Here is a 25,641-nt window from a genome sequence, read left to right on the forward strand (position 1 = left end):
ACCCAGCTAGGAGTGGGCAGGTTTGTTTGCTTTGCCTACTGTAAGAGATTACAAGCCTAGTAGCTGAAATAACACGTTTATCATCATAGAGTCTGGAGGTCAGGAGTCCACAATGTGTGTCGCTGGGGGAGACTCCAGGCGCTGCTCTCCAGGAGGCTCTCGGTGAAAGAGAATCTGTTTCCTGGCCCTTTCTAGCTTCTTTGTTTTGTTATTCGGTTGCTTAGCCGTGTCTGACTCTTTAGGACCCATGGACTACAGCACACCAGGCTCACTTGTCCTTCACTATCACCCAGAATTTTCTCAAATTCAGGTCCATTGAGTCAGTGATGCCATCCAACCATCTCAACCTCTGTCTCCCGCTTCTCCTCCCACCTTCAATCTTTCCCCGCATCAGGGTCTTTTCCAGTGAGCCAGCTCTTTGCATCGTGTGGCCAAAGTGTTGGAGCGTCAGCTTCAGCATCAGTCCTTCCAATGAATATTCAGGATTGATTTCCTTTAGGACTGACTGGTTTGATCTTCTGTCCAAGGGACTCTCAAGAGTGTCTTCTAGCACTGCAGTTCAAAAGCCTCAATTCTTCCGTTCTCAGCCTTCTTTATGGTCCAACTCTCTCATCTGTACATGACTACTGGAAAAACCAACTAGCAGCCACCTGTGTATCTTGCTTGGTCCATGGCTCCCTGAGCAAGTTTCAAAGCCAATAGGGCCTCTTCTCTCTTTGAGGCCCTCCTGCCTCCCCTCTTCTAAGGACCACTGTGGTTGTCTTGGGGCCACCTGAATCATCTCCTCCTCTCAAGGGCCTTAACCTCATCACAGCTGCAAAGTCCCTTTTGCCATTTAAAGCAACATGTTCTGGAATTTCCCTGACGGTCCTGTGGTTAAGACTTCGTCTTTCAATTCAGGGGGTGCAGGCTTGATCCCTGGTTGGAGAGCTAAGATCCCACATGCCTCCAGGCCAAAACCCAAAACATAAAACAGAAACTATATTGGATGGCATCCCCGACTCGATGGACGTGAGTTTGAGCAAGCTCTGGGAGATGGTGAAGGTCAGGGAAGCCTGGCATGCTGCAGTCCATGGGGTTGCAAAGAGTCAGACTCGACTTAAGTGACTGAACAACATATTGTATCAAAGTAAGTAGAAACTTAAAAAAAAGGTCCAAATTTTAAAAAAACCTTTAAAAGATAAAAATAAGTATTAAAAAAAAAAAAGAACCACATATTCTGGGAATTGAAAGTGAAAGTATGAGTTGCTCAGTCGTGTCCAACTCTGGGACCCCATGGACTGTAGCCCAGCAGACTCCTCTGTCCATGGGATTCTCCAGGCCAGAATACTGGAGTGGGTAGCCATTCCCTTCTCCAGGGGATCTTCCCGACCCAGGGACTGAACCCAGGTCTCCTGCATTGCAGATGGATTCTTTGTTGTCTGAGCCACCAGAATGAGCGTTCTGTGATGAGGTTGTGGACAGCTTTACAGGGTGTTATTCTGTCTCCCCATTGCGGGTGAGGGTGGGAGGATCAGACTGTAGGCGGTTTGGACAAACAAGTAAAGGCGTGAAGGTAGTGGCCTGAGAAGGGGCGAGTGTTATGTGAAGGGATCTGTGTTCTGCCTTCTGCCGGTCTGTGTCACTGCAGGCAAGGGACCCCCCGCCTCCCTGGACTGGATTCCGCTTCCCTGTAAGTAGTTAGATCTAATGCTTTCGTAATGACACAAGTGTCCAGTGTTCTGAGCACATCTACTTGCAACCCTGTGGAGGTGCAGGTCTGATTATAATTCCATTTTCCTGATGAAGAGACCGAGGCATGGAGAAATGAAACAGGTTCACACAGTCTAGAAGTGACAGAGCTGGGTTTTGAACCCAGGTTGTACTCTTTCTTTTTTTGGGCTGTGCTGGGTCTTCATTTGCTCCTCGGGCTTTTCTCTAATTGTGGGGAGCAGGGGCTATTCCAGTTGCGGTGTGCAGGCTTCTCGCTGCGGCGGCCTCTCCTGTTGCAGGGCACGGGCTCTAGGGGCATGGGCTCAGTAGTTGTGGCTCCCAGACTCTAGACACAGGCTCGGTAGTTGCGGCACACGGGTTTAGTTGTTCTGCATGAGGGATCTTCCCGGACCAGGGATCGAACCTGTGTCTCCTGCATTTGGTAGGTGAATTCTTTACCACCGAGCCACCAGGGAAGCCCTCCAGGTTTTTGCTCTTACATATTCAACTTGTCTTAAAAATCTATCGTCAAAAAAAAAAAAAAAAAGTCCTATGGTCTTAATTTTCTTTGGGCCCTTTCTGTTCCCCTCTATGTGCCGCACCTGCTCACATTCTTCCGTATCTTCTCTTTTCCCTAAATCATTGTTGGGTATGCAGGTTGTGGTCCATATCATCCCCACTGACCTCTTAGAGATGGGTGGTACCTGGCCATGCTTGTAAATAACAGGACCCATGCAGGTGTTTCTGAAAACCCCACAGGCGATGGTATCAGGTACCGGGCAGAGACATCCACCTCTAACATCTCTGAGCTCAGTGGCCATGCTTCTCCACCAGGTCAGCTCCTGATCGGAGTCGGCGGTCAAGCCCGCGTGTCTTGTGCAATTGCCCAGGGAGAATTTACTCAGCATCAGGCGTTACCTCTCTGTCCTCTTTCTCCTCTGTTTTTGGACCCTGCTTGCCTGTCGGTCGTTTCACCAGAAAGGATTGGAGTTGGGAAGGAAAAAATCACCCAAGGCTCCTTACAGCCCCTGGTTTCTGCCAAGCTCCCCCCTCCCATCCTTGCTGGTTATAAACAAGCATTGAGGGTGGAGGTGCCTGCAGCAGTGTGAACTCTGTCCCCCCTCTTCCTGTCCATGCATGTCAGCAGCAGTTGCTGACGTTTATGGTGTCTCAGGGTAGAAGGTCGTTAGAGTCTCTGAATTTTCTTGACACCCATGAAAAAAGACTGTCATTTCTGGAGAATGCATGATGCACCATCTGGGTTAGATTAAGTGGCTTCGGAGCCACACCAAGGACCAGATGATGAATGTGGAGTGACAGGTATTACTGAGTTTCGGCTGGTGGCAGCGAGGCGCCTGCTTAGAGTCCAGATCTTGGATGGATGGTGGAGCCGAGGGAAGCACCCCCTCCTCACTCTCTTCTGAAATCCCATCCAGACCTGGGAGTGGTTGTTGGCAGAATCCATGTGCACCCCTTCACCAGAGCCCCAAGATGAAACTTACATTGAAGAGAAAAAAAATCAACTAATCTTAAAGTTTGGAGGGTTTGGCTTTTTTTCTTTCTGTTTTTATCTTGTTGGTGTTTGCACACTTCCCTTTTCAAGTTCTTTCTGCCCACATCTTGATCTTGCGCCTTGACATCCCAGGGTGCCCTGTTGAGAAGAAATATCACTCTCTCCAAAGAACTCTGGAGGAAACAAAGGATTCCAGATCAATTAAGCGATTCAAGTTCTGGAGCATATTTGCTGATGCTTTGGCCAGATCCTCGTGCTACCTTGAACTGAACTGCGAGGGCCATCTGTTACTGAGGTCTGTTGTTAGTAACATCTTCCTATCTGTTGTTGTTCAGTTGCTAAGTCGTGTCCAACTCTTTGCAATGTCATGGACTGCAGCCCACCAGGCTCCCCTGTCCTTCACTATCTCTTGGAGTTTGCGCAAATGCATGTCCGTTGAGTCAGTGATATTATCTAAACATCTCATCCTCTGCCACCCCCTTCTTTTGCCTTCCCTCTCTCCCAGCATCAGTCTTTCAACATCTTTCTATTTAAAAAGCTTTATTTTGGTTAGATTCTAAGTTGAAGCTCTTAAGGTTTAGTTCCTCCCATTTGTGTTTACTTCCAAATCTGGATGCCATCCAAGATGGATTTTGGTGTCCTTATGCATAGGTATCATCTCCAAATATATGTGGGAATATCGAGTTTGCCTGGGACTTTCCCAGTGTAAGTACCAAACTCCTGTATCCGGGGAAACTGCTCCATCCTGGGTGAACTGGGACAGTGGGTCACTCTATGAAGCACCCATCATGTTTTGAGCTTAGTTCTGAGTGCTGGGGATGCAGATGTTAGTAAATTTCAATCCCTGTGACAAGTAGAGCAGAGAAATATGTGTAATGACAGCTAGCACTTGCTAAGGGCATGCATGTCTCTTGGTGCCCTGGGTCCTTGTCACAAGTGGATTCATTTAATCTTCCCAAGAGCCTCATGAGGAAGAAACTGCGAGTGTGCCCATTTCACAGATGGGAAAACTGAGGCACCAAAGTCATGCTCTGGGGAACTCAAAGGCGACCGACCAGAGGCCATCTGGCTTCAGACCATGCACCACTGATTTCTGCACTGTGTAGAGAGGTTTGGGAGGAATTAGTTCTTCCTGGGAAGGCCAGAGATCACCTCTTGGAGGAGGTGACAGCTGAGCAAGGATATGATGGGTGAGAGGAATTTGCAGACCCATGGGGACAGAAGGAAACCGGCGAGAGGGGGGATGGTGGGAGGGGGCAAAGAGGAAAGAGCATGCTCTGGGCTCGTTTGGGGCCATCCAAGCAAGGCTGCAGACACGTCAAAGATTTGCATCCGTGGTGGGAGGTGAAGTGAGAGGCAGGGTGCAAAGTAGCGGTTCAGCCTGTCCTGAGAACCCCTGGGCGATGCAGGACCTTTGGTCACCTTAACTGGGAGGCATGTTGGCAGCTATCTGAAAGACCCCAGGGGTCTCTTTTAGGTAAATGAACCACTGGATGGCTGAACTAAGGCCAGTGAATTGGAGCTTAAATTACAGGCCTTGGCTTGTAGTATGGAGACTGTAGAGATTTCTAGCACTGCCTTTTTTCTTTCTTTTTATATTTTTTTTAGTTTTTGCTTCATGGCTTGTGGGATCTTAGTTCTCTGATCAGGGATGGAACCCATGCTCCCTGCATTGGAAGCACCGCGTTCTAACCAGTTTACCGCCAGGAAATTCTGCTAGCACTGCCTTTTCTTCTTTCTTTCTTTTTTAAAGTTGTTGTTGTTGTTCCTCACATTCACCAAACGTTAAAATTCACCATCTGAAAGTGTACAGTTCAGCAGCATGCAGTCCATTCCCAGCATTGTGCAACCATTCCAGTTCCAGAACATTTGCATCACCCTAGAAAGAACCCCCGTTTCCTCCCAGCACGCTCCCCCGGCTCCCCCAACCCCTGCACCACTAGTTGGTTTTCTCTCTGGATTTACCTGTCCTGGACATTTTGTATAAATGGATGGAATCATACAGTGATTTCGAGTCTGACTTCTCTCGAAGTCATGTTTTTGAGGTTCATCCCAGCGATGTTTTGGAACCGCCACATCAGTGACCAAGCTGGTTGGCCAGCCATCTCTAGGCTTCCTAGAAGTCAAGCCCCTGCTTCTGAATTTAGGATTCCAGGCAAACACTGCCAGGCTGGGCCCCCATGCCCTTCACTGAGCCCCTGTGCAGTCACAGGCAGAGTAAGTTGACTCCCAGAGGTCGAGTGAGCTCCACTGGGGTGTTTCAGGAAGTTCTAAGACTGTTTAGGCCAGGTATTTTGAGGAAAAAATCTGGTGCTGAAAGTGACTTGGAGTTTTTTCTTGCGTCTTGAGGTTTCAGGATCAATTCATTAATCGCAGCTCAAGGAGAGAAGATGGCTGTGCCTGTCGACATGGCTTCTCTCCAGGATTTTGAGGGCTTTTTCCTCCTGTCTTTCACCAGAGGGATATTAAAAAGCCCAATCTGAGACTCAGATGGCGTGGTGTTTGCTTTCTCTTCCCTGGGAGCTGCAGCAGGTGGTAGAGGTATTTCAGCTCCACACATTTTTTTTTAAACAGACATGGAATCTCACAGGACTTTCCTGGTGGCCCAGTGGTTAAGACTCCGTGCTCTCACTGCAGGTGGTATGGGTTCGATCCCTGGCTGGGGAACTAAGATCCCACATGCTGCATGGCACGGCCAAAATATAAAAATTAAACAGATACAGCATCTCAGAATTCTGAGATCACCTCTTCATTGCTGCTGCTCTAAGTCTCTTCGGTCGTGTCCAACTCTTTGCGACCCTATGGGTCATAGCCCGCCAGGCCTCTCTGTTCATGGAATTCTCCAGGCAAAAATGCTGGAGTGGGTTTCCATTCCCTCCTCCACAGGATATTCCTGACCCAGGGATTGAACCTGCGTCTCCTGCGTTGCAGGCGGATTCTTAACCGCTGAGTCACCAAGGAAGCCCGAAAGTGAAAGTCTCTCAGTCATGTCTGACTGACTGCGACTCCATGGACTGTATAGTCCATGGAATTCTCCACGCCAGAATACTGGGAGTGGGTAGCCCTTCCCTTCTCCAGGGTATCTTCCCAACCCAGGGATTGATTCCAGGTCTCCTGCATTGCAGGCGGATTCTTGACAGGCTGAGCTACCAGGGAATCCCCGTTGCTTGCCTCCTCCAAAAAGAGCAGGAATTGCTCTGTGGATATCTACTGTAGGCTGATCAGTGACTCCTGGACCCCTGATCGTCCTTAAAGAAGCAGATCATTTTGAATTGAAAGTCCTCAGTGACAAAATTAGTTGGGAGTCCTTAATTTGTTGTTGCTGTTGTTTAGTCACTTAAGTCATGTCCGACTCTGCGACATTATGGACTGTAGCCCACAGGCTCTTCTGTCCAAGGGCTTTTCCAGGCAAGAATACTGGAGTGGGTTGCCATTTCCTCCTCCAGGAGATCTTCCCCACTCAGAGATCAAACCCATGTCTCCAGCGTCTCCTGCATTGACAGGTGGATTCTTTTTTTTTTTTTTATTTCTTTATATTTATTTATTTATTTTCAGTGGGTTTTGTCATACACTGATATGAATCAGCCATAGAGTTACACGTATTCCCCATCCCGATCCCCCCTCCCACCTCCCTGTCCACCCGATTCCCTGGGTCTTCCCAGTGCACCAGGCCCGAGCACTTGTCTCATGCATCCCACCTGGGCTGGGTGGATTCTTTACCAACTGCGGCACCTAGGAAGCCCCAGAGCCCATAAATTGGCAGGTGTTTTTTAGAATCTTGTCTTGGGTATGTGGTATGAAAGTCTGGAAATTAATCTTCAGAAGTGTGAGGGAGGTAGAGAAAAAAAGAGGTGACTTTCACCTCGGGTTCAATTGATTTTCCTTTCACATTTCTTTGAGGGCTAAATTGTGTGAAATGAGTTGCTGATTGTGTCTGGATCTCCCATCCTGGGAGGTATTTTGGTGAGTTCTAAAGAGCTCCAGAGTCCGAGGGGCATGGGTTCTAATCCCAACCCTGCCATTTCGTCTGTGTGACTTTGGACAAGATGCTCAATCTCTCTGGGTACCCAGTTTTTTCATTTGTATTAAAGTCTATTTTGTCTGATAATGAGTATTGCTAGTCCAGCTTTCTTCTGATTTCCATTTGCATGGAATACCTTCTCCCATCCTCTTACTTTTCATCTGTAAGTGTCCCTAGGTCTGCGGTGGGTCTCTTTTAGACAGCATATATATGAGTCTTGTTTTGTATCCATCCCACCAGTCTCTTTTGGTTGGTGCATTTAATCCATTTACAGTTAAGGTGATGATCCATATGTATGATCCTATTACCATTTTCTTAAGTGTTTTGGGTTTATTTTTTGTAGGTTTTTTTTCCTTCTCTTGTGTTGCTTGCCTAGAGAAGTTCCTTTAGTATTTGTTGTAAAGCTGGTTTGTTGGTGCTTAACTCTCTTAACTTTTGCTTGTCTGTAAAGTTTTTGATTTCTCCATCAACTCTGAACGAGTTGCTGGGTAGAGTATTCTTGGTTGTAATTTCTTTTCTTTCATCACTTTAAATATTTCGTGCCATTTGCTTCTGGTTTGTAGAGTTTCCATTGAGAAATCGGTTGATAACCTTATGGGAGTTCCCTTGTATGGTACCTAGTTTTTTCATTTGTAAAACAGGTTGATGGTATTGTAAGTTTTCATTCCTGACTCAGTGTTGTGGGGATGGGATGATGGCAGATAAGGGCGTGAATTACAGGGCCCCTTGCAGTAAATTAAGAGCCCGTTATGGTTCATCTTAATGCAGTTGTGAATCTGGGATGGTTGGGGTATGAGTAGTAGATTCTGCTCAGCCAGGTAGGACCTCTGTATTCAAAGATGCCAAAATAAGCCTGCTTATCTGCAACCCCTGAGCACCCTTTACCTTCTTCCTGGGGTGAGGATCCAGCAGATTCAAGACCCAGAGGAGTGACCAGTGTAGGAGGAAGCGGACGCCAGCCAGCCCAGCCCTGCTTGGCCCCGTATAGCAGAAGGGAGTGTCCCCCAGGCTGATCCCCCCTCACTACATTTACCTCCCTTCCTCGTGGCTCATGAGATTGAAGTTGTGAGAGGGCTGGGCCTGCCTGGAGGAGAACATGCAGATGTCAAGGATCCTAGGACTTGGTTGGTAAAAGGAATGAGTTCGGACAATTGCATTTATGACACCAAGAAAAAAGGGGTCACGTGTCAGAAGGACTCAATGAATAAATGTGGGTGATTGGGGATACTCAAATATTAATACCTCTTTCCAAATAGTGGATTCTCAGTGAGGACCCATGGGGAAAAATCAGGTCTTAGGGGAGGGGAGAGGGGACAAAAAATCTTAGATATCACAGTGATGTGTGGCCCTCCAAAACTCAATCCTGCCCAACCAAATCTTATTTCTTAGTATTGAATTTCTCTTGTTAGGTGGAAATTAAATTATATTCAAATTCGTTAATTGAATTTGAATATAATTTATTTTTTTTTTCCTTGGGGGCAGGGAAGAGGAAAAGAGGAGAGGCAGCTGTAATGAAAGCAAGATTGGAAAGTCCTGCTCTGAACTGGGTTCGATGAAGGAGCTACTCCCAGACTCATTTCTGTAGGCCCAGGAATAAATAGCGGTATAACCCTCCCTGACCATTTAAGAGAGTAACTTTCACCTACCCAGCAAATCATCGAGACTTAGAACAAGGGATGTTTTCAGTTAGGGACCCCAGACTTCCAATAGACATATTTGTGGATGAGAAAATGGGGGCCAGGTTGGTGCAGCTGGTCACGGGCCAATTTCCAAGGTCAAGCCTGGTTCTTCTTGCACCAGGAATGCCTCTCTTGGTGCCTCAGAAATGCCTCCCTTTTATAACCAGTGGTCACATTGAGCTACATAACATTCGGCCCCAATGCAGCGTGGAAAGGAAGGGCCCCTGGTTCAAGAAGTATTTGAAATTTCAGGATGGCGGCCACATTCAACTGAGCTTGGCAGGCCCTTGTGCCTGTAGGGTCCTGTGGGACTATATGGGTCGCGTGCCCGGGAGGCCAGCCTCAGTCACATTTTCCATGTTTAAAAAATGAGTTTGAAATGCCTCTCTCTGGATTTGGAAGGAGCTAAATAAAAAGAGTCATTCTGAGATGGTGTGAACAGAGCTCTCCAGCCCTCAACATTTCCCTGATTCCTGCGGGGGCAGGTGGAAGGTGGGTGGAGAGTCCCCTTCAATGTGTCCTTTTAAATGGACAGTCGAGAAAAGCCACTCTCAGGGGCTTAATGACAAAGTTAAACAACCGGGGACAGAGGAGGGAGACCCCTTGTTTGTTCCTTTATTCCCCCCACAAAGCTCCCTGTAACTATGGCAACCTGAGTTCTGCAGAGGCCTGTACCCTAGCCACCTGGGGAGCAACCAAAGGATTCTCAAGGCTGTGCTTTTTTTGCGGCAAAACTGTGGCTTTGCTGTTTTGTTAACCTCAGAGATGCTTTCCTGTGGTTTCCCGTTTGTCCCACATGTCTTCGATGGAGTTGTGCTCTGGAGCCATAAAGTGTTCTCTGGAGGCAGTGGAGGGTGTCTGCAAGTGTCCCCATGTGTATGTCTGTGTCTGTATGTCCGTCTGCCCTTAAACGTTTCACATTGTGAGGGAGAGGAGGAGCGGATGGAGGCCAGTTGAACAACCACCCATTCTGGAAGGGTGGTTAAGTGGGTGGCTCGGTGGGCCTCCTGATCTTGGGGGAAATCAAATTAAAAAGAAATGGGGGATGGCGAGAGGGGGGCAAAAAAAAAAATGGGGACTCACTGAAGTGGCATTTCCTGGCCTGGGGCCTTGGGGAAGAAAGCAGGCTGTGGAATTTATTTAGAAAGCTTTTGAAGCAGCTGGTTATGTTTTTTCTTAAAAACACACACACACACAACCCATTCTAGGCTGTTGGCTCTTGTTCTTTTCAGAATTATGAGCGTGTTTATGTGGCTGTTTGATCCAAAAGCCATGTTCCCAAGAGACAGTGTCCTAAAGTTCCAGAAAATAGGACGTGACTACAAGGAAGCTGACGACGCATAATAAAACGGGGGCAAGGGTGGGTGGGTGTTCATTTCCAGGACAGAAACCCAGGGCCTTCCTTCCTTGAGATGTCTTGGAAAGAACCCTGCCTGCCCCCCGCTTCCTAACTCCTACATGTTCTCTCTCAACAGCACAGTTCACAGTTCCCGGCCGAGTTTCTTCCCTTTCTGAGAGAGGCAATCGCTCAGTCGTGTCTGACTCTTTGCTACCCCATAGACTGTAACCCACTGGACTTCACTGTCCATGGAATTTTCCAGGCAAGAATACTGGAGTGGGTTGCCAGGGGATCTTCCTGACCCAGGGATTGAACCCAGGTCTCCTGCATCGCGGGCGGATTTTTTACCATTTGAGTCATCAGGGAAGCCCCTTCCCCTTGCAAAGCACTCTGCTTGAAACCATGGCCTACTGTGCTGTTTTAGGCTTTCTAGACCCCCCACCCCCACCATGCTTTCTGCTCTTGTGGTGTTTTAAACATGACTCATTTTTCATAATAAGTGGCGCGGGCAGCTCCGGGGCTGCCTTTCCTGAGACAGGAAGGGACAGTGAGCCCTTGACGGTCAGCACGGATGTAAATTACCTGGAAGCCCAGGCCACGGTGTCCTCCCGGCTGGGTCTCCAGCCCAGTCCACAGATGGGGGCTGCGAGGTGTGGCTGGCGGGGGACAGCCTGCAGGGGACAACAGCCGACCTCAGAGGTGAGCCTGGTAGAGAGGTGTCCTGGGGCTGATGTCTGTGGCCGTCTTCCCCGCCCACTTCTTCTGTTTCTGGGTAGCAGAGGAAATTGACACAGAACTTTTAACAGCTTTTCACAGTCTGTCTCAGTCTTAACCCCTAAACCCGTTTTTGCAGAGATGCCCTGTGGTCCTTCTGGCTAACTCCTCCTGTACTGTAGACCCCCAGCCCCACCCACACATAGGGGCCTTCTGAACTGTGCTTCTTGTTTCTGCCACAGACCTTCTGCTTCCTCTGCCCTGTCCAGGGTGAACCTTTCTTTTAGAACCTTCCATGGCTCCTATTGCTCTGTAGCATCGCTGTCCCATAGGACCAGAAAGAGCGCCACGTAGGCAATTCAAAGTGGTTTAGTAGCCACGTTTAAGAATCCGCCTGCAATGTGGGAGATCTGGGTTCAATCCCTGGGTTGGGAAGGTCCCCTGGAGAAGGAAATGGCAACGCACTCCGGTATTTTTGCCTGGAGAATTCCATGGACAGAGGAGCCTGGTGGGCTAGAATCTATTGGGTGGCAAAGAGTCAGACATGACTGAGAGCGATGAACACAACCACATGTTGAAAATTAAAAAGAAACAGGTGAAATGAACTTTAAAAAGCATGCGCACTAAGTCTCTTGAATGCGCTGGGTCTTCGTTGCTGTGTGCAGGCTTTCTCTAACTGTGGCGAGCAAGGGCTACTCTTCGTGGCGGGCACAGGCTTCTCATTGCAGTGGCTTCTCTTGTTGTGCAGCACAGGCTGTAGGCGCGAGGGCTTCAGTAATTGCAGCTCCCAGACTCTAGAGCGCAGGCTCAACAGTTGCTCCGAGGCATGTGGGATCCTCCCATATCAGCGATCGAACCTGTTTCTCCTGCGTTGGCAGGCTGATTCTTTACCACTGAGCCCCACCAGGGAACGCCACTGCCTTCCCCCACCCCCCATTTTCTATTTTAAATTTAAATCACTTAAATATAATTTAGCCATTCTGTTCCTCGGTCACATTTCAAGTGTTCAGCCAGCCTTGTGTGGTTGCTGGCGACCGTAATGGAGAGTCCAGATAGAGACCATTTCCCTCATTCCAGAAAGTTCCTTTGGACAATCCGGGCTTATAGAATAAGGCCCAAACATCTCCATAGAACTTTCAAAATTTTCTAGAACCCAGCCCTGACCTGTCTGGCTTTACTGATTGATTTTTCTGCACGTTCATTTTCCCATGCCTCTCTTTCCACTTTGAAAGCCCTTTCATCTCTTCCCCGAGAGAAATCTCCTCTTTCGGGCTGGGCTGAAAAGCAGAGTGTCCTTGAAGGAGTCTCCCCCTTTCCCCGCGGCAGAATGAATGGTTGCCTCTGCTTCCCACGGGTTCTAGAAGAAGAGGCAGGGTGCGTGGGAAGCAGCGACGGGCCGGCCGAGCCCTCGGCCGGTGGCTCACTGCCCTCAGAGCTCGGGGCCCCGTTTCTCCTGAGACAGGTTTGAATGGATCTTCTAATGCAGCCTGAGCCCTGCCCCGCTGGAAAGCAGAACCAGACAAAGGACTGCACTGTGTCCTTCTCCAGCGGCCCCGGGGGCGGCCGAGCATGGGACCGCAGACAGGAACACACCCCGGGTCCAGGCCATGTAATTCTAGGCAGGCATCAGCTCTGCGGGGAAAAAAAACTTCTCTTTGCCCTCACAAAAGGAAATATGTGCTCTGATTCTCGTTTGTCAAAATGTGAACTGCTTGGTGTGTGTGTGCCTGTGTGTTTACTTTAAAAAAAACTATAACATATTGGAGAAGGAAATGGCAACCCACTCCAGTATTCTTGCTTGGGAAATCCTATGGACCGAGGAGCCTGGCAGGCTACAGTCCATGGGTTCGCAAAAGAGTCAGACACGACTTAGTGACTAAAACAGCAGCAACAACATACCATGTTAAAGAATATTTTTCCTGTTACTTAGGTTATCAGTTGTAATCAGATGTATTAAAAGCTACAAATACTCCCCAGAATGAATGAATGAATGCATGATAAGAAGTAAAATAAAAAACTCTAACATATATACAAAAACGGGCACATTATTGTATAACTCTAGTTTTCACAAAGTGGACATTCCTATGTAACCACCCCAGATGAAGAAAGAGAACATGACTAACCCCCTTCCCCTGCTTCTAGACTCCACTTCCCCTTCCCAGATTAATCACTTTCTTGACTTCTAGCCCCAAGGTTCCTTTTGTCTGTTTCTGGACTTCAGCTATCTAGCATTTCGTGGTATGCATTTCTTGGCATCTGGCTTGTTTTGCTCAGTATTCCTTTTGCCATAGTTTGTAGCTGGGTTTTGAAGGCCTTTGTTTTTTCCATCCCCCGAAACACTGAGTAAAAGTTGCAGCGGTTAATTGAAAGAAAGAAACAAAAGAAAAAAACGTTAGATGTGAAAGATAGGTTGTGGTTAGGTGATGGTTTCAAGTGTGAAAAAGCTTCTGCTCACATTGGGCTGACCTTTGCCTTGGGGATTTTTTTCTCTCTCTCTTTTTTTTTCCATAATTTTATTTATTTAATTTTGTCTTTCTTGCTGCTCAGGATTTTCTCTAGTTGTGGCGATGGGGAGGGGTTGGTGGGCTACTCTCCAGTCGCGGTACACGGGCTTCTCATTGCGGTGGCTTCTCTTGGTGCAGAGCGTGGGCTCTGGGGCCTGCGGGCTTCAGGAGTTACAGCACATGGGCTCAGTAGTTGCAGCGTGCAAGGTCTAGAACACAGGCTCAATAGTTGTGCATGGGCTTTGTTGCTCCGAGGCATGTGGGATCTTCCCGGACCAGGCTGATTCTTTACCACTGAGCCACCAGGGAAGCCCCTGCCCTGGGAAATTTCTAGGTTTGGGTGATTTTTCTCTTGTCATTATCTACCTTTTATTTATTTATTTAAATGAAAATGCAAAGGATGTGCAATACCCAAGGCAATCTTTTTTTTTTTTTGGTTAACATGTGGGATCTTAGTTCCCTTACCAGGGATCGAACCCGTGCCCCCTGCAGAAGAAGCGTAGAGTCTTAACCCCTGGACCACCAGGGAGGTGCTCTACCTTTTAGCTTTACGTAGGGAATCTTTTTTTAAAGGTGGTCCTTCTTGAGCCGGGAAGGGCTGATGGTCATTCCCTTTGTGGCTTTTGATCAAGGCTGGATACTGGTCATTTCCTGATCATCTGTTTATCGGGAAGAAAATGAAAGACCGAGGATGGAAATGAAGAGACTGGACGGGGGCGGGGATGTCCATGGAGTTGCTGATCTGGTGTCTTCTGGTTTTGCTTTAGGTAAAATGTCTGTTCCAGGATCCTACCAGGCGGCTGCTGGGCCCTCCGCGGTGCCGACCGCACCCCCATCCTATGAAGAGACAGTGGCCGTCAACAGTTACTACCCCACACCTCCAGCACCCACGCCTGGGCCGAACACGGGGCTCATGACGGGCCCAGATGGGAAGGGGATGAACCCACCTGCCTACTATACCCAGCCAGTGCCTGTCCCCAATGCCAATGCAAGTACGTATGTACAACTTCCCAGCCCCCTTCCCTTCCTTGGCCCCCCGCCCTGGATGGGACTTCTTGAGGATTAGGACAGTGGCCAAAGACTTCCCTGGTGGTCCAGTTTTAGGACTCCTCGTTTCCACTGCAGAGGGCACAGGTTCGATCCCTGGTCGGGGAACTGAGATCCCACATGCCACTCGGTGCAGCCAAAAAATAAATTAATAGGAGTCCACCTGCAATGCAGGAGACCCAGGTTCGATCCCTGGGTCGGAAAGATCCCCTGGAGAAGGGAATGGCAACCTACTCCAGTATTCTTGCTTGGAGAATTCCATGGACAGAGGAGCCTAGTGGGCTACAGTCCTTGGGGTCATAGTCAGACATGAGAGACTTTCACTTTCAAATTAATAAAAATAATTTTTAAATTTTTTTTAAAAGGAGAGCCACCAAAGGGACTCTGCCCCAGAGTCTAGGCAGTCAGTCCAGCTCTCCGTGTTGTCCTGAAATTTCATATCTGGTGTTGGGTTCCATGTCAGGAAGGCTCTTGGCTTTTCCATGATATAAAGCCTGGCTCATGAGCTTTCCCAAGTCGGACATCAGTCAGTCCTCTGGTGTTCATCACAGGGGGATGACCGACTATTCCAGAAAAATGTGGGAATGGGAGCTTGATTTGGGAGGCTCCCACCCTTGCTGCTGAGGTTTGTCTGGAGAACCCCTGCCCCGAGGCTAGGGCTGGAGTGGGAGAGGGAGAGAAAGCAGCGTGATTGAGGAATGGGTAGGCTGCAACCCACCCCCCAGCTCATCATGAGTGCAGGCCACTCCCCTGCCTTCCAGCACTTTCTTCATGACCTTTCCCTTTGGTACTTCCTCTTGCTCAGATGCACTCAGGTGTGTTGCTGCTTCATTGTCATATGCAGCTCAGAGAGTGGGCCCAGGTGTCAGGCTGCCTGGGTTCATCAGCCTTCTTGTGCCTCAGTTTTCCCCATCTGTAAAATGGGGCTCATTAAGTACCTACAGTCGGAGACTATTAAGGTTAAATAAAGCTCTATGAGTAATCCTGGGATAAACATGAACTGTCATTGGGGGCCTTCCCTGGTGGTCCAGTGGTTAAGACTCTGTGCTCCCAGTAAAGGGATTTCAGGTTTGATTCCTGGTCAGGGAACTAAGATCTCACATGTTGCGTGGTCAAAAGATAAAAAAAATCATGCTGAAGTGACTTTGACTGCTCCAAATGGGAGATGACAAGGCTTTAGACTATTTTATAGATCCCACTCTGATCAATAAGTAACTCATTCTTGCAGCCCCAAAAAACTTATTAAAATTTACGTTAGTGCTAAATTGTGCTTTAATACTGCTCTTATGCTGGGGACGATATGTGTGCAGGAGCCCTCTATTAATAGGTCGTTCTAGGAATAGTAAGTCTGGTTAGCTCTGGGTGGTAATGTCCCCTAATACAACAATCACAGAAATGGCATCTCAACAACGTAAAAAAGAACAGAAGGAAGTTACTTTGACAGAACTTCGACAGAGTTTCAACAACTTGGCCAAAAATCAAAAAGAACATACTAAGCCCTGAGGGCTTAGTGATTTCCGTCACTCTTGGTGCTCTTCTGATGCTTGTGGATGTTGTCCACGTTGTTTTCTCTTTTTAGCATGACGTTACATACCCATTGCATGTATCAACATGGTCCTCTGACTTTAAAGAACTGGGTCAGTATTCCCTGGCCTGGTAAATGCCTGTCTTATCTTTGAACCTTTGAGCTAGTTAAGGAGCCTGTGTGAATTGAAGGCTTGTGTGTGGAGGATTCACCCTGTACCAGCACTGGGTGAGGTTCTTTACCATCTTTGTCCCATTTAATCCTAGCGACGGCTCTTATTGCATTTTTTCAATAACAGCTTTATTGAGATAGAATTCCCATATCATAAAGTTCACTCTTTTAAAGTATACAGTTCAGTGGTTTTAGCATATTCACAGAGCTGTGCAGCCGTCAGCACTCATTCCAGAACGTTTCCATCACCCCAGAAAGAAACCCCATTCCCGTTAGCAGTCACCCTCTCAGCCCCCCTCCTCCTAATCCCTGGCAACCACTAATCTATGGATGAAGAAAATTGAGGCCAAAACCCATCACATCACTGTTTCTGAAATTACCATGTGCAGACCACCTTCATAGAGCCACTCAAAAGCTTAAAAATTGGTTTGGGGACCCTGCCCCAGACCTGCTGAATCAGACTGTCTTGAGGGCCGGGCCCAGGAATCTGCATTCTCAGCTAGCTCCCCACTTGAGTCCAGAGACGGTTGAGTTTGAAGCCTGGTGGAGCTGGGCCAAGTCTCCCCAGAAACAAAGAGTCCTCCCCTCCCATCTTGTGTGTGGAAGTTTCAAGAACCCCTCAATTGAAAATTCTGGAAATCTGCCACTTTTTTCTCTTTTTCCCTTTTTGTCATCTTTCTCTTCCTAACCCAGTCCCCACTTTATTATGGTAAAATGCACATAAAATTGATTGCCTGAAGCATTTCAATGCACTGTTCAGTGGCATTAAGTATGTTCATATTTTTGTGCAATCCCTACCACCTCGCATCTCCACAACTCTTTACATTTTGCAAAACAAACTCTATACCCATGAAATGGTTGCTCTAATCCCTCTTATCCCCCAGCCTGGCACCCACCATTACACCTTTTTTTTTTTTTTTAATGTGGACCATTTAAAAAACCTTTATTGAATTCGTTACAATATTGTGTCTGTTTTATGTTTTGATTGTTTGGCCTCAAGGCATGTGAGATCTTAGCTCCCCGACCAGGGATCGAACCTGCACCCCCTGCATTGGAAGGTGAAGTCTTAACCATTGGACTGCCAGGGAAGTCCCCATTCTTTTTATCTCTGTGAATTCGGCTACTCTAGTTGGTTCCTATATGTGGACATACAGTATTGGTCTTCTTGTGACTGGCTTATTTCACTTAGCCTGATGCCCTCAAGGTCCATCCACGTTGTAAAATGTGTCAGAGTATCGTTCCTTTTTAAGGCTGAGTAATATTCCACTGAATGAATGGACCGCATTTTGTTCATCCAGTCGTTCACAGATGGACACTTGGGTCGCTTCTGCCTCTTGGCTCTTGTGAACAGCGCCGCCCTGAACACGGACGTGCAGATATCTGTCGGGACCCTGCCCCTCTTGTTTTGCACGTAACGAATGTCTCCCTCATTTCCTGATTGGCCGGTTTGTTCTGTTCTTCCCATCAGTTGCTGTGCAGACAGTCTACGTGCAGCAGCCCGTCTCCTTTTACGACCGCCCGGTCCAGATGTGCTGTCCTTCCTGCAACAAGATGATTGTCACGCAGCTGTCCTATAATGCGGGCGCCCTCACCTGGCTCTCCTGTGGGAGCCTATGCCTGCTGGGGTAAGTCTGGGGTCCACTCGGACCCCGAGCTCTCCCGAATGCCTCTCCTCCAGGATTTCTGAGCCACAGCACATACTTCTCTGTTGCGGGGTGTGCCCTGTAGAATGTTGAGCTCGCATCTCTGGTCTCTCCCCTCTAGATGCCAGTATCACCCCTGCCCCCGTTATTACAACCCAGAAATTGTGCCCAGTTGAGGACCCCTGCCCTCGATCATGTCAGCGCCTAGAGGCTGCTCACCCGTCATTTGTTCTCAGACCATTCCCTGTGTGTCGGGACAAGTGAGGCAGTCGGGTGCATCTGTGTAGGATGATACCCTTGGGGATTTCTTTTTCTTCTAGAATTTCATGACCTAAGTAATAATGTTTGTTTGATTCGGGGAGAAGCTTTAAACAATCTGTACATTAAAATACTTTATAGTCGTCTCTTCAAAACTTCTTATCCTTTTATAACCCCCAGTAGTTTTCTGTTGTCTCTGCAACGGGAGTGTGTAAATATTTATGTCTGAACCAAGGGTATTATGTTGAAAGAGATAATACTTTCTGTCCTGGGAGAAATTTGAGGAAGCACCACTTAATTTTTTTTCCCCCCCCAAACAAAGGCAGGCAGCCTCCATATTCCTGGTTGGGTGAGTCACTTGGGAAACCTCAGGCGCTCCGTTTTCTTCCTTGAAGGAAGCAGGGTTTGTGTGTTTCTTTTCAGAAGCCTTGCTTGGCTGTCTCCTCATTTTCTGCTTGTGACCTAAAAAGAGAAGGAGTGATAGTTCTCTTCCTAATTTCAAAGAGAGGCTCAAAGCCTCTAAGAGCTTAATTGACTTCCTTGAGGACTTGCATACAGTGGGGAAGAAAGGATACTGAACATGTGACATCGAAGTTCATCATCTTTTAGACATTCCTGTTGAAACTAACTTTATCTTTGAAATCAGGGAAGGACAAAATGGAAAAGTTGATCACATATTGGCCCCTGGCTTTCGAATGGAGGGAGCTTTTTCTGTCCCTTTCTCCTTTTTCTTCCTTACGTGCAGTAGCGTGTTCTCAGAGCCTGCTTCTCACTGCTGTGTGGCTGTGGGCCGGTGACCTCACGTGCTCCAGTTTGCTCATCTGTAAACTGGGAGTGCTAATGCCTCCCCTGGGGGTTTGGAGGGGTTGCTGAGGATAAAGTCAGTGAATGTGTGTGTATTATCCCTTGGAACCAGAGGTTAGGCTTATCTCTAAATGCTGCCCTTATGTGAACCCAGGTAAGCTTAGGCAATAGGAAATTCCATTCATGAGATTGTTTCCTCATCGGGTTATTTCCAGATCCGGATCCTGCTTTGTATAAATCAGTGCCTTCCTGTAAAATGCTGTTTTTTTGTTTTTTTTTTTAAAACTGTGTTTTTGGCCAACTTAGGTTATGAGGCTGTGGGGTGTCTTCTGACACCAGCCAATGCTCCAGCACCGGGTGGGTGTCCAGTGATTCCATTCAGTTCAGACACTAATGACCCGGCACAGACCCCCACAGCTTAAAGGCTCAGTCCCACAGCCGGCCCCCTACTTCAGATGCCAGTCACAAGTCCTGGATCCCCGGTCCTTCGGACCAATCAAGGGTCCTGCTAGTTGCTCTTCAGGTTTGATGATACGCTAGAATGGCTCACAGAACTCAGAATGGCACTTGACTTGCATTTACCAGTTTACTGTCCAGGAGACAAACAGCCAGCCAGCTGAGGGGGTAACAGGGCGAGGTACAGATGGGTCCTGAGGGCTTCTGTCCCTGCGGAGCTGGGATGCCGCCACCCTCCGGGGACATAAATGGTCCACCAACCCAGCTCTCCAAACACAGTTGTTCAGGAGCTTTTATAATCTAGACCTCAGCCCCTCACCCCTGACCCCCCATTCCACCCCAGAGGTCTGCGGTTGGGGCTGAGAGTTCCAAGCCTCTAGTGACTTGGTTTTTCTGGTTACCAGCCCATCCTGAGCCTGTCTAGGGACGCACCCCAGACACCCTCCTTAGCATACACTCAGGTGTGATGGAAAGCGATTCCTTGTGAATAACAGAAGATGCAACTCCGTCACTCAGGAAATTCCAAGAGTCTTGGAGCTCTGTGCCAGGAACCAGAGACAAAGACTGAATATCTTTCTTCTTACACCTCAGGCTGTAGGGAGGCCCTTCCTGCCAAGAGGTCCTTCCTGTGTGTGCCGATGATGACTTATGTAGGTTAAAGGACATAATTTGTGGGACTTTATTTGGTTGGTGCTGTGAGAAGCAGCTTCTCTGTATGGAAAGGCGATCAGTCCAAGACAGGAGTCGGCAAACCACAGCCCAGGGGCCAAATCCAGCCCCTTGTAAGTTTTATTGGAATACGTCACGCCCTTTATGAACAGATTATCTGTGGCAGCTTTCACGCTCCAGTGACAGAATAAGACCCTTGTAGCCTGAAATACGTACCCCCTGGCCCTTTGTAAGAGAAGTTCGCTGATTGCAATCTGAGACTTTGAAAGATGCCCCAATGACTGAAGAGTTGATAATACGCCCTGGACAGTCTGTATGTGGTGACAGCCTTGGCGAGAGTTAGAGCTGCCATAACAAATTACAATAAACCTGGGTGGCTTCAAACGAAAGGAATTGTTTTCTCTCACCATTCTGGAAGGTTCCCAGGTAGCGCTAGTGGTAAGGAACCCACCTGCCAATGCTGGAGATGTAAGAGACGTGGGTTCGATCCCTGGGTTGGGAAGATCCCCTGGAGGAGGGGATGGCAACCTGCTCCAGTATTCTTGCATGGAGAATCCCACGGACAGAGGAGCCTGGTGGGCTACAGTCCTTAGGGTCACATACAGTCGGACACGACTGAAGGGACTTAGCGTTCTGGAAGCCAGAAGTCCCAAATCAAGGCACCACGCTCCTTCGGAAGGCTCTAAGGGCAGAATCTATCCTTGCCTCTTGCAGCTTCTGGAAGTCCAGGTGTTCCTGGCGGTGGCTATATCTCTCTAGTCTCTGCCTCTGTCTTTCCATGGGCTTTGTCTCTCTCTGTATTTCTTTCTTCTTTTGAATATTTTGTGTGATATAGTGTTCTTATTAATTAATTAATCTTACTTTTGGCTGCACTGGGTCTCTGTTGCTGCTCACAGGCTTTCCCTAGCTGCGGTGAGCAGGGGCGGCTACTTCTTTGTGACACTCACTCAGGCCTGTCTTTGTGATGGCTTCTCTTTGCGGAGCACCGGCTCTAGGCGCTTGGGCTTAGTTGCCCCATGGTATATGGAATCTTCGCCTGACCAGGGATGGAACCCGTGTCCCCTGCGTTGGCAGGCAGATTCTTATCCACTGCGCCACCAGGGAAGTCTCACCTCTGTATTTCTGTGTGTCCTCTTCTCTTATCAGGACCCCAGTCTTTGAGTTTCAGGAGCCCACCCCACATAATTGAGGAAGATCCTATCTTGAGATCCTTAATTAGATCTGCAAAGACCCATTTTTCCAAATAAGATCACATTCATACGTTCCAGGGGTTAGGACTCTGACCTATATCTTCCCAGGGAATTCAGTGGTAAGGAATCTCCCTGCCAATGCAAGGGACACAGGAGACGTGGGTTTGATCCCTGGGTTGGGAAGATCCCCTGGAGGCGGGGCATGACAACCCACTCCAGTATTCTTGCCTGGAGAATCCTATGGACGGAGGACCCTGGTGGGCTACAGTCCGTGGGGTCACAGAGTCGGACACAGCTTGAGCACGCATGCACGTATCTTTTTGGTGGCTGCCATCCAGATGATCATAGTAACACGCTGCGTGTGTGGCCTCTTCTGTTCCAGGTGCATTGCGGGCTGCTGCTTCATCCCTTTCTGTGTGGACGCCCTGCAGGACGTGGACCACCACTGTCCCAACTGCAAAGCTCTCCTGGGCACCTACAAGCGTTTGTAGGACTCAGCCGGACCTGAAGGGAGCCGTGAGCTGCAGGAAGGCCTCTCCGACTCTTCACCCAGCCCCTGCTCCTGTTGAAGGCTCTACCTTGGTGGTCTCATGTCTCCAGGGGCTCCACCTTCATGTCTTCTTTTGGGGGGAAAGTATCGCAAAAATCACAGACCTCCAAACCCCAGAAATGGCTGCTCGGAGTTGTGCACAGACATGCAGAGACATTCTCCTTGAGTGCTGGGTCCAGGGTTTTCTGTCTCCCTCCTCCCCCTGACTGTGACCCCGAGTCATTCCATCTTGCTGTGATCGTTGTCCTGTCTGAGTATCTTCTGGTGATTTGCCACTGGCTGGCTTCTTTCCTTGCCTCAGTGGGCCTTTCTGTCAGTGGTCTCCAAATCAGAAACCCCAGACTGCCTTATTTTTGAAACTGTTCTGGCCCCAGTGTGGCTGAACCAACCTTTAGTGCCTACTACCATAGCCATCTGTTTCCACTTCTGATGACAAAAGCCTTATAGACTAAGGGCTTGGCTCTCAGATTCTGTAGCTGCAGGCTTTTAAATAGCACATGAATTCACTTTAATTTCTTAATTTGTCTCTAAGTACAAGCAGGGGTTATTCACACCCACATAGCCATGAGGTCATAAATGCAGGCTATAAATAGAAGGCTGGATCTTATCACTGATCTGCCTCCTTGGGACCAGATCCTCAGCCACTTTCCAGGAAGGGCTTTTTTCTGGTAGAGTGATTGTTTTTTATATTAACACTTTTTGTGACCTTCTTTTGGCCTTAAACACCTTTGAGCATAATTTTGAAAGAAGGGATTTATAGAACCATTTTCCGTAACCATATGACCGGTGTCATTTTCCTATTTGCCAGTGCACACTCACTTTTTTTTTTTTGCCTTAACAGGAAAAGTAATGGATAATTTCATCCACTGCCTTTTCTTGGGTTTAGTGTGGTTCCTAGAAACCTTTATAATGGAACTCATTAAAGTGGGGCCCTTTTGGGGTTCCTAGCGGATGTTTGGATAGACAGAGCACGTTGGAGCACGTCTGGGTACCATGGTGCTGAAAAGCGTGGGGACCCAACTGATTCAAAGGCATCTGAAGTCTGGATTTTATTTTTCAGAAATACAGTTTGTTTGTATAACATCGGAAGACATGATTCCTAGGACTGAAGCAGCAAGCTAGAGTTCTCAGTTCGCTGCTGTGTCATCTTTGAAATCAAGACAAAGCCAGGCTCGACTGTCAAGAGTCCCTGTTTTGATAATAAATAGGCACAAGGAATGCATGTGAATAATACTGTGTAGAAATCAAAGCCTAGACATTGATCAAAAATCTGTATATCGGGTGAAAATTATAGTCATAACCCATTGATTCAGCTTATTCATTTAATGTTTTGAAACTTCCAGTCATTATTTTTTGCAGTGACTATAGATATACTTCATAGTACTTTGTTCTCTGCTTTTCAAAAATAAAGTCTTTGGTTCACTCCGTGAACTATTTATCAATTCTTGCCATGTGAAGAAAGGTCTTATGTTGTGTTTCCAGCTGTTGTTACAAAGAGTCTTTATTTGTTCCATAACAGTAGAAGGTCCTTCATGATAGAAAACTTCAGACTGGCTGAATATCCTGCGATGTCAACATGACCGATGGTGAATTGGGTGGATGGCTAGTGAGTCAGATTTGAACATGAGACTGTTGGAACCCAGTAAACGTCATCAGTGGCAGCAAGCCGTAGCTTTCAAGTTTTAACAAGATGCACAGAAGGAAGCTGTTCTCATTCATGCTCCGAACAAAACATGCTTTGTTAATTGATCGGGGTAGATGTGAGATGCTAGAAGGAGGGCATTGTAACTCGCCAGGACTATGAATGTCATCCCCTCTTTTCCTACCTGGTGATAAAACTTCATTTTGGAAGGTGACGGTAAATCGTGTCATCGCCGTGTGACTTTGTCAGTTTAAACCCTAACTTTTGGTTTTGAAAAATTGCCACTCACCCCAATCACGAGTGTGTATTTTTCTTTCTTTTGACAAAACTGAAGGCCATGCATATTTAGCAGTTTTGCTCAGATGGTGGCATATAAATTGTCTCAAACTGTTATCCGTTACATATGCAGAGTCTTCAAAATCTTCAAAACAAGAGCCCTATTTCAAGGACTGTAACATATATAGTCTGCAGAACTTGAAAAATAACATCGGATGCCTGGTGCTTGGAGTGTTCAGTAGACATTCCATTTTATTTTTCCAAGTACAGGCTTATCTGTGTATTTTTTACAAATTAAAAAACTATTTTGTTCTGCCCTGTTTGTTGGGGACTTGGGAGTATGTTGGAAGCGCTGCATCACATTCAGTTATTGCAAGAGCTTTATTTTATATCTACTTGGACCTCAAAGAAGAATTTATGAATTTCAAACCCCGAATGGCTGTATATCTTGTTTGTAACTGTGAGTCCTTGTACATGCAAGTTTGGGTTTGTGTCCTGTTAACAAAAAGAAATCAGTTATTGCATCTGTTTTAGCCAGCTTAGAGCACGTGACTCATTCCTGGCTGACCACAGCATTACCCATGAAAATGTTTTCTCTGGGACAACTGGCTCCGCAGTTGCTACCGAGAACACTTCTATGGGGCCCTGAACTATTTATAAAATGTGGCTTCATACACTCACACACAAACTTGGCTTCAGTTTTCTCCCCAGCGACAGCCTCTCGTGTTTGGGATATTAAAATCCTGCTTTGACTTTCTGGGCTCCAAGATCTCTGTGTAGGAGTAAGTGTAGACGTTGGAATTTTACTTACAAAATTCTGATTTGCATTTTGGATCCTATTAAAGTTATCTCCTGTATTTATGACTCAGATGTTTACAATGAGTCGTCTGTTTTTCATGGGCGCACGAGTGAATTGAAAGTAGATCCAGCAAGGGCAATGAAAGAGAGAAACCCGGAGGTTTCTTTTTTTTTTTTTTTAAGTCTTAAGAATGTTAAAGAAACAAGAATCTGAGGCTTGGAAAGACTGGGGAAAAAAAAAAAGAAGAAAGAAAAAAGTTCATGGCCAAGTGTACAGTCGAGTGCATTTAACTGTTTTGTGACTGTTCTCTGCAGTTTGAGGAGAAGTGTTCACACATTTAAGTACCTTTTTAAATTTTTTACCCTTTCAGGTTATTTTCTTAGAGCAGCTTTAGGTTCATAGCAAAATTGAGCTGAAGATACAGAGATTTCTCATGTACTCCCTGCCCCATGCGTAGCCTCCCCCATTCTCAACATCCCCCACATTTGTTAAAATTGATGAACCTACACTGATAAGTGATCGTCATCCGGCGTCCACAGCCGGCGTCGGGGTTCACGCTTGCTGTTTTATGTTCTGTGTGTTTGGACAAATGTAGGATGACATGTATCCACCATCTCAGTATCATACAGAGTGATTTTCCTCCCTAAAAACTGTTGCCTGTTCCTGCCTGCCTCCCCTATCCCCTAGCCACTGTTCTTGCTGGCTCTAAAGCTTTGCCTCTCCCAGATTGCTGTAGAGTTGGAAACATACACAGGGGAATCAGCCTTCTCAGAGTGGCTTTTTTCACTTAAGAATATGCATTTCAGGTTCTCTATGTCTTTGCATAGCTTGGCAGCTCATTTCTTTATTATTCAGATAATATCCCTTCCTTTTTTTTTTGTTCGTTTGGATTTTGGGGCCGTGCCTCACAGCCTGCAGGGTCCTAGCTCCCCAATCAGGGATGGAACCCTTGCTCCTGGCAACGGAAGTGCGGAATCTTAACCGCTGGGTCACTTAACCAGGGAAGTCCCAGCACTTACCCTGTTCTTAGTACTGCCCTGTCTCGGCGATCTTGTTCCTGGTCTCTCAAGTGGGCAGACTCAGGCTAGCTCGTGTGTGCCATATCGGTGTCTTCAGAGAACACAGGATTGTAAAACCTGTGTTTATATA

At 47.4% G+C, this 25,641-nt stretch overlaps 1 protein-coding gene across 1 annotated transcript in view; it reads left to right on the forward strand.

The window, feature by feature from the left end:
- Nucleotides 1-23,217, forward strand: part of LITAF (lipopolysaccharide induced TNF factor) — a 33,934-nt gene extending 10,717 nt beyond the window's left edge. Inside the window, exons 2-4 of the mRNA XM_043455607.1 lie at nucleotides 14,230-14,454; nucleotides 17,674-17,830; nucleotides 21,608-23,217. Coding sequence (XP_043311542.1) covers nucleotides 14,235-14,454; nucleotides 17,674-17,830; nucleotides 21,608-21,716 — 486 coding nt within the window. The 5' untranslated portion in view covers nucleotides 14,230-14,234 and the 3' untranslated portion in view covers nucleotides 21,717-23,217. The remainder of the gene's footprint in view (nucleotides 1-14,229; nucleotides 14,455-17,673; nucleotides 17,831-21,607) is intronic.
- Nucleotides 23,218-25,641: the final 2,424 nt, after the last annotated feature.

This window comes from Cervus canadensis, chromosome 32, assembly GCF_019320065.1.
Source record: "Cervus canadensis isolate Bull #8, Minnesota chromosome 32, ASM1932006v1, whole genome shotgun sequence".
In the NCBI taxonomy this organism is placed as follows: Eukaryota; Metazoa; Chordata; class Mammalia; order Artiodactyla; family Cervidae; genus Cervus; species Cervus canadensis.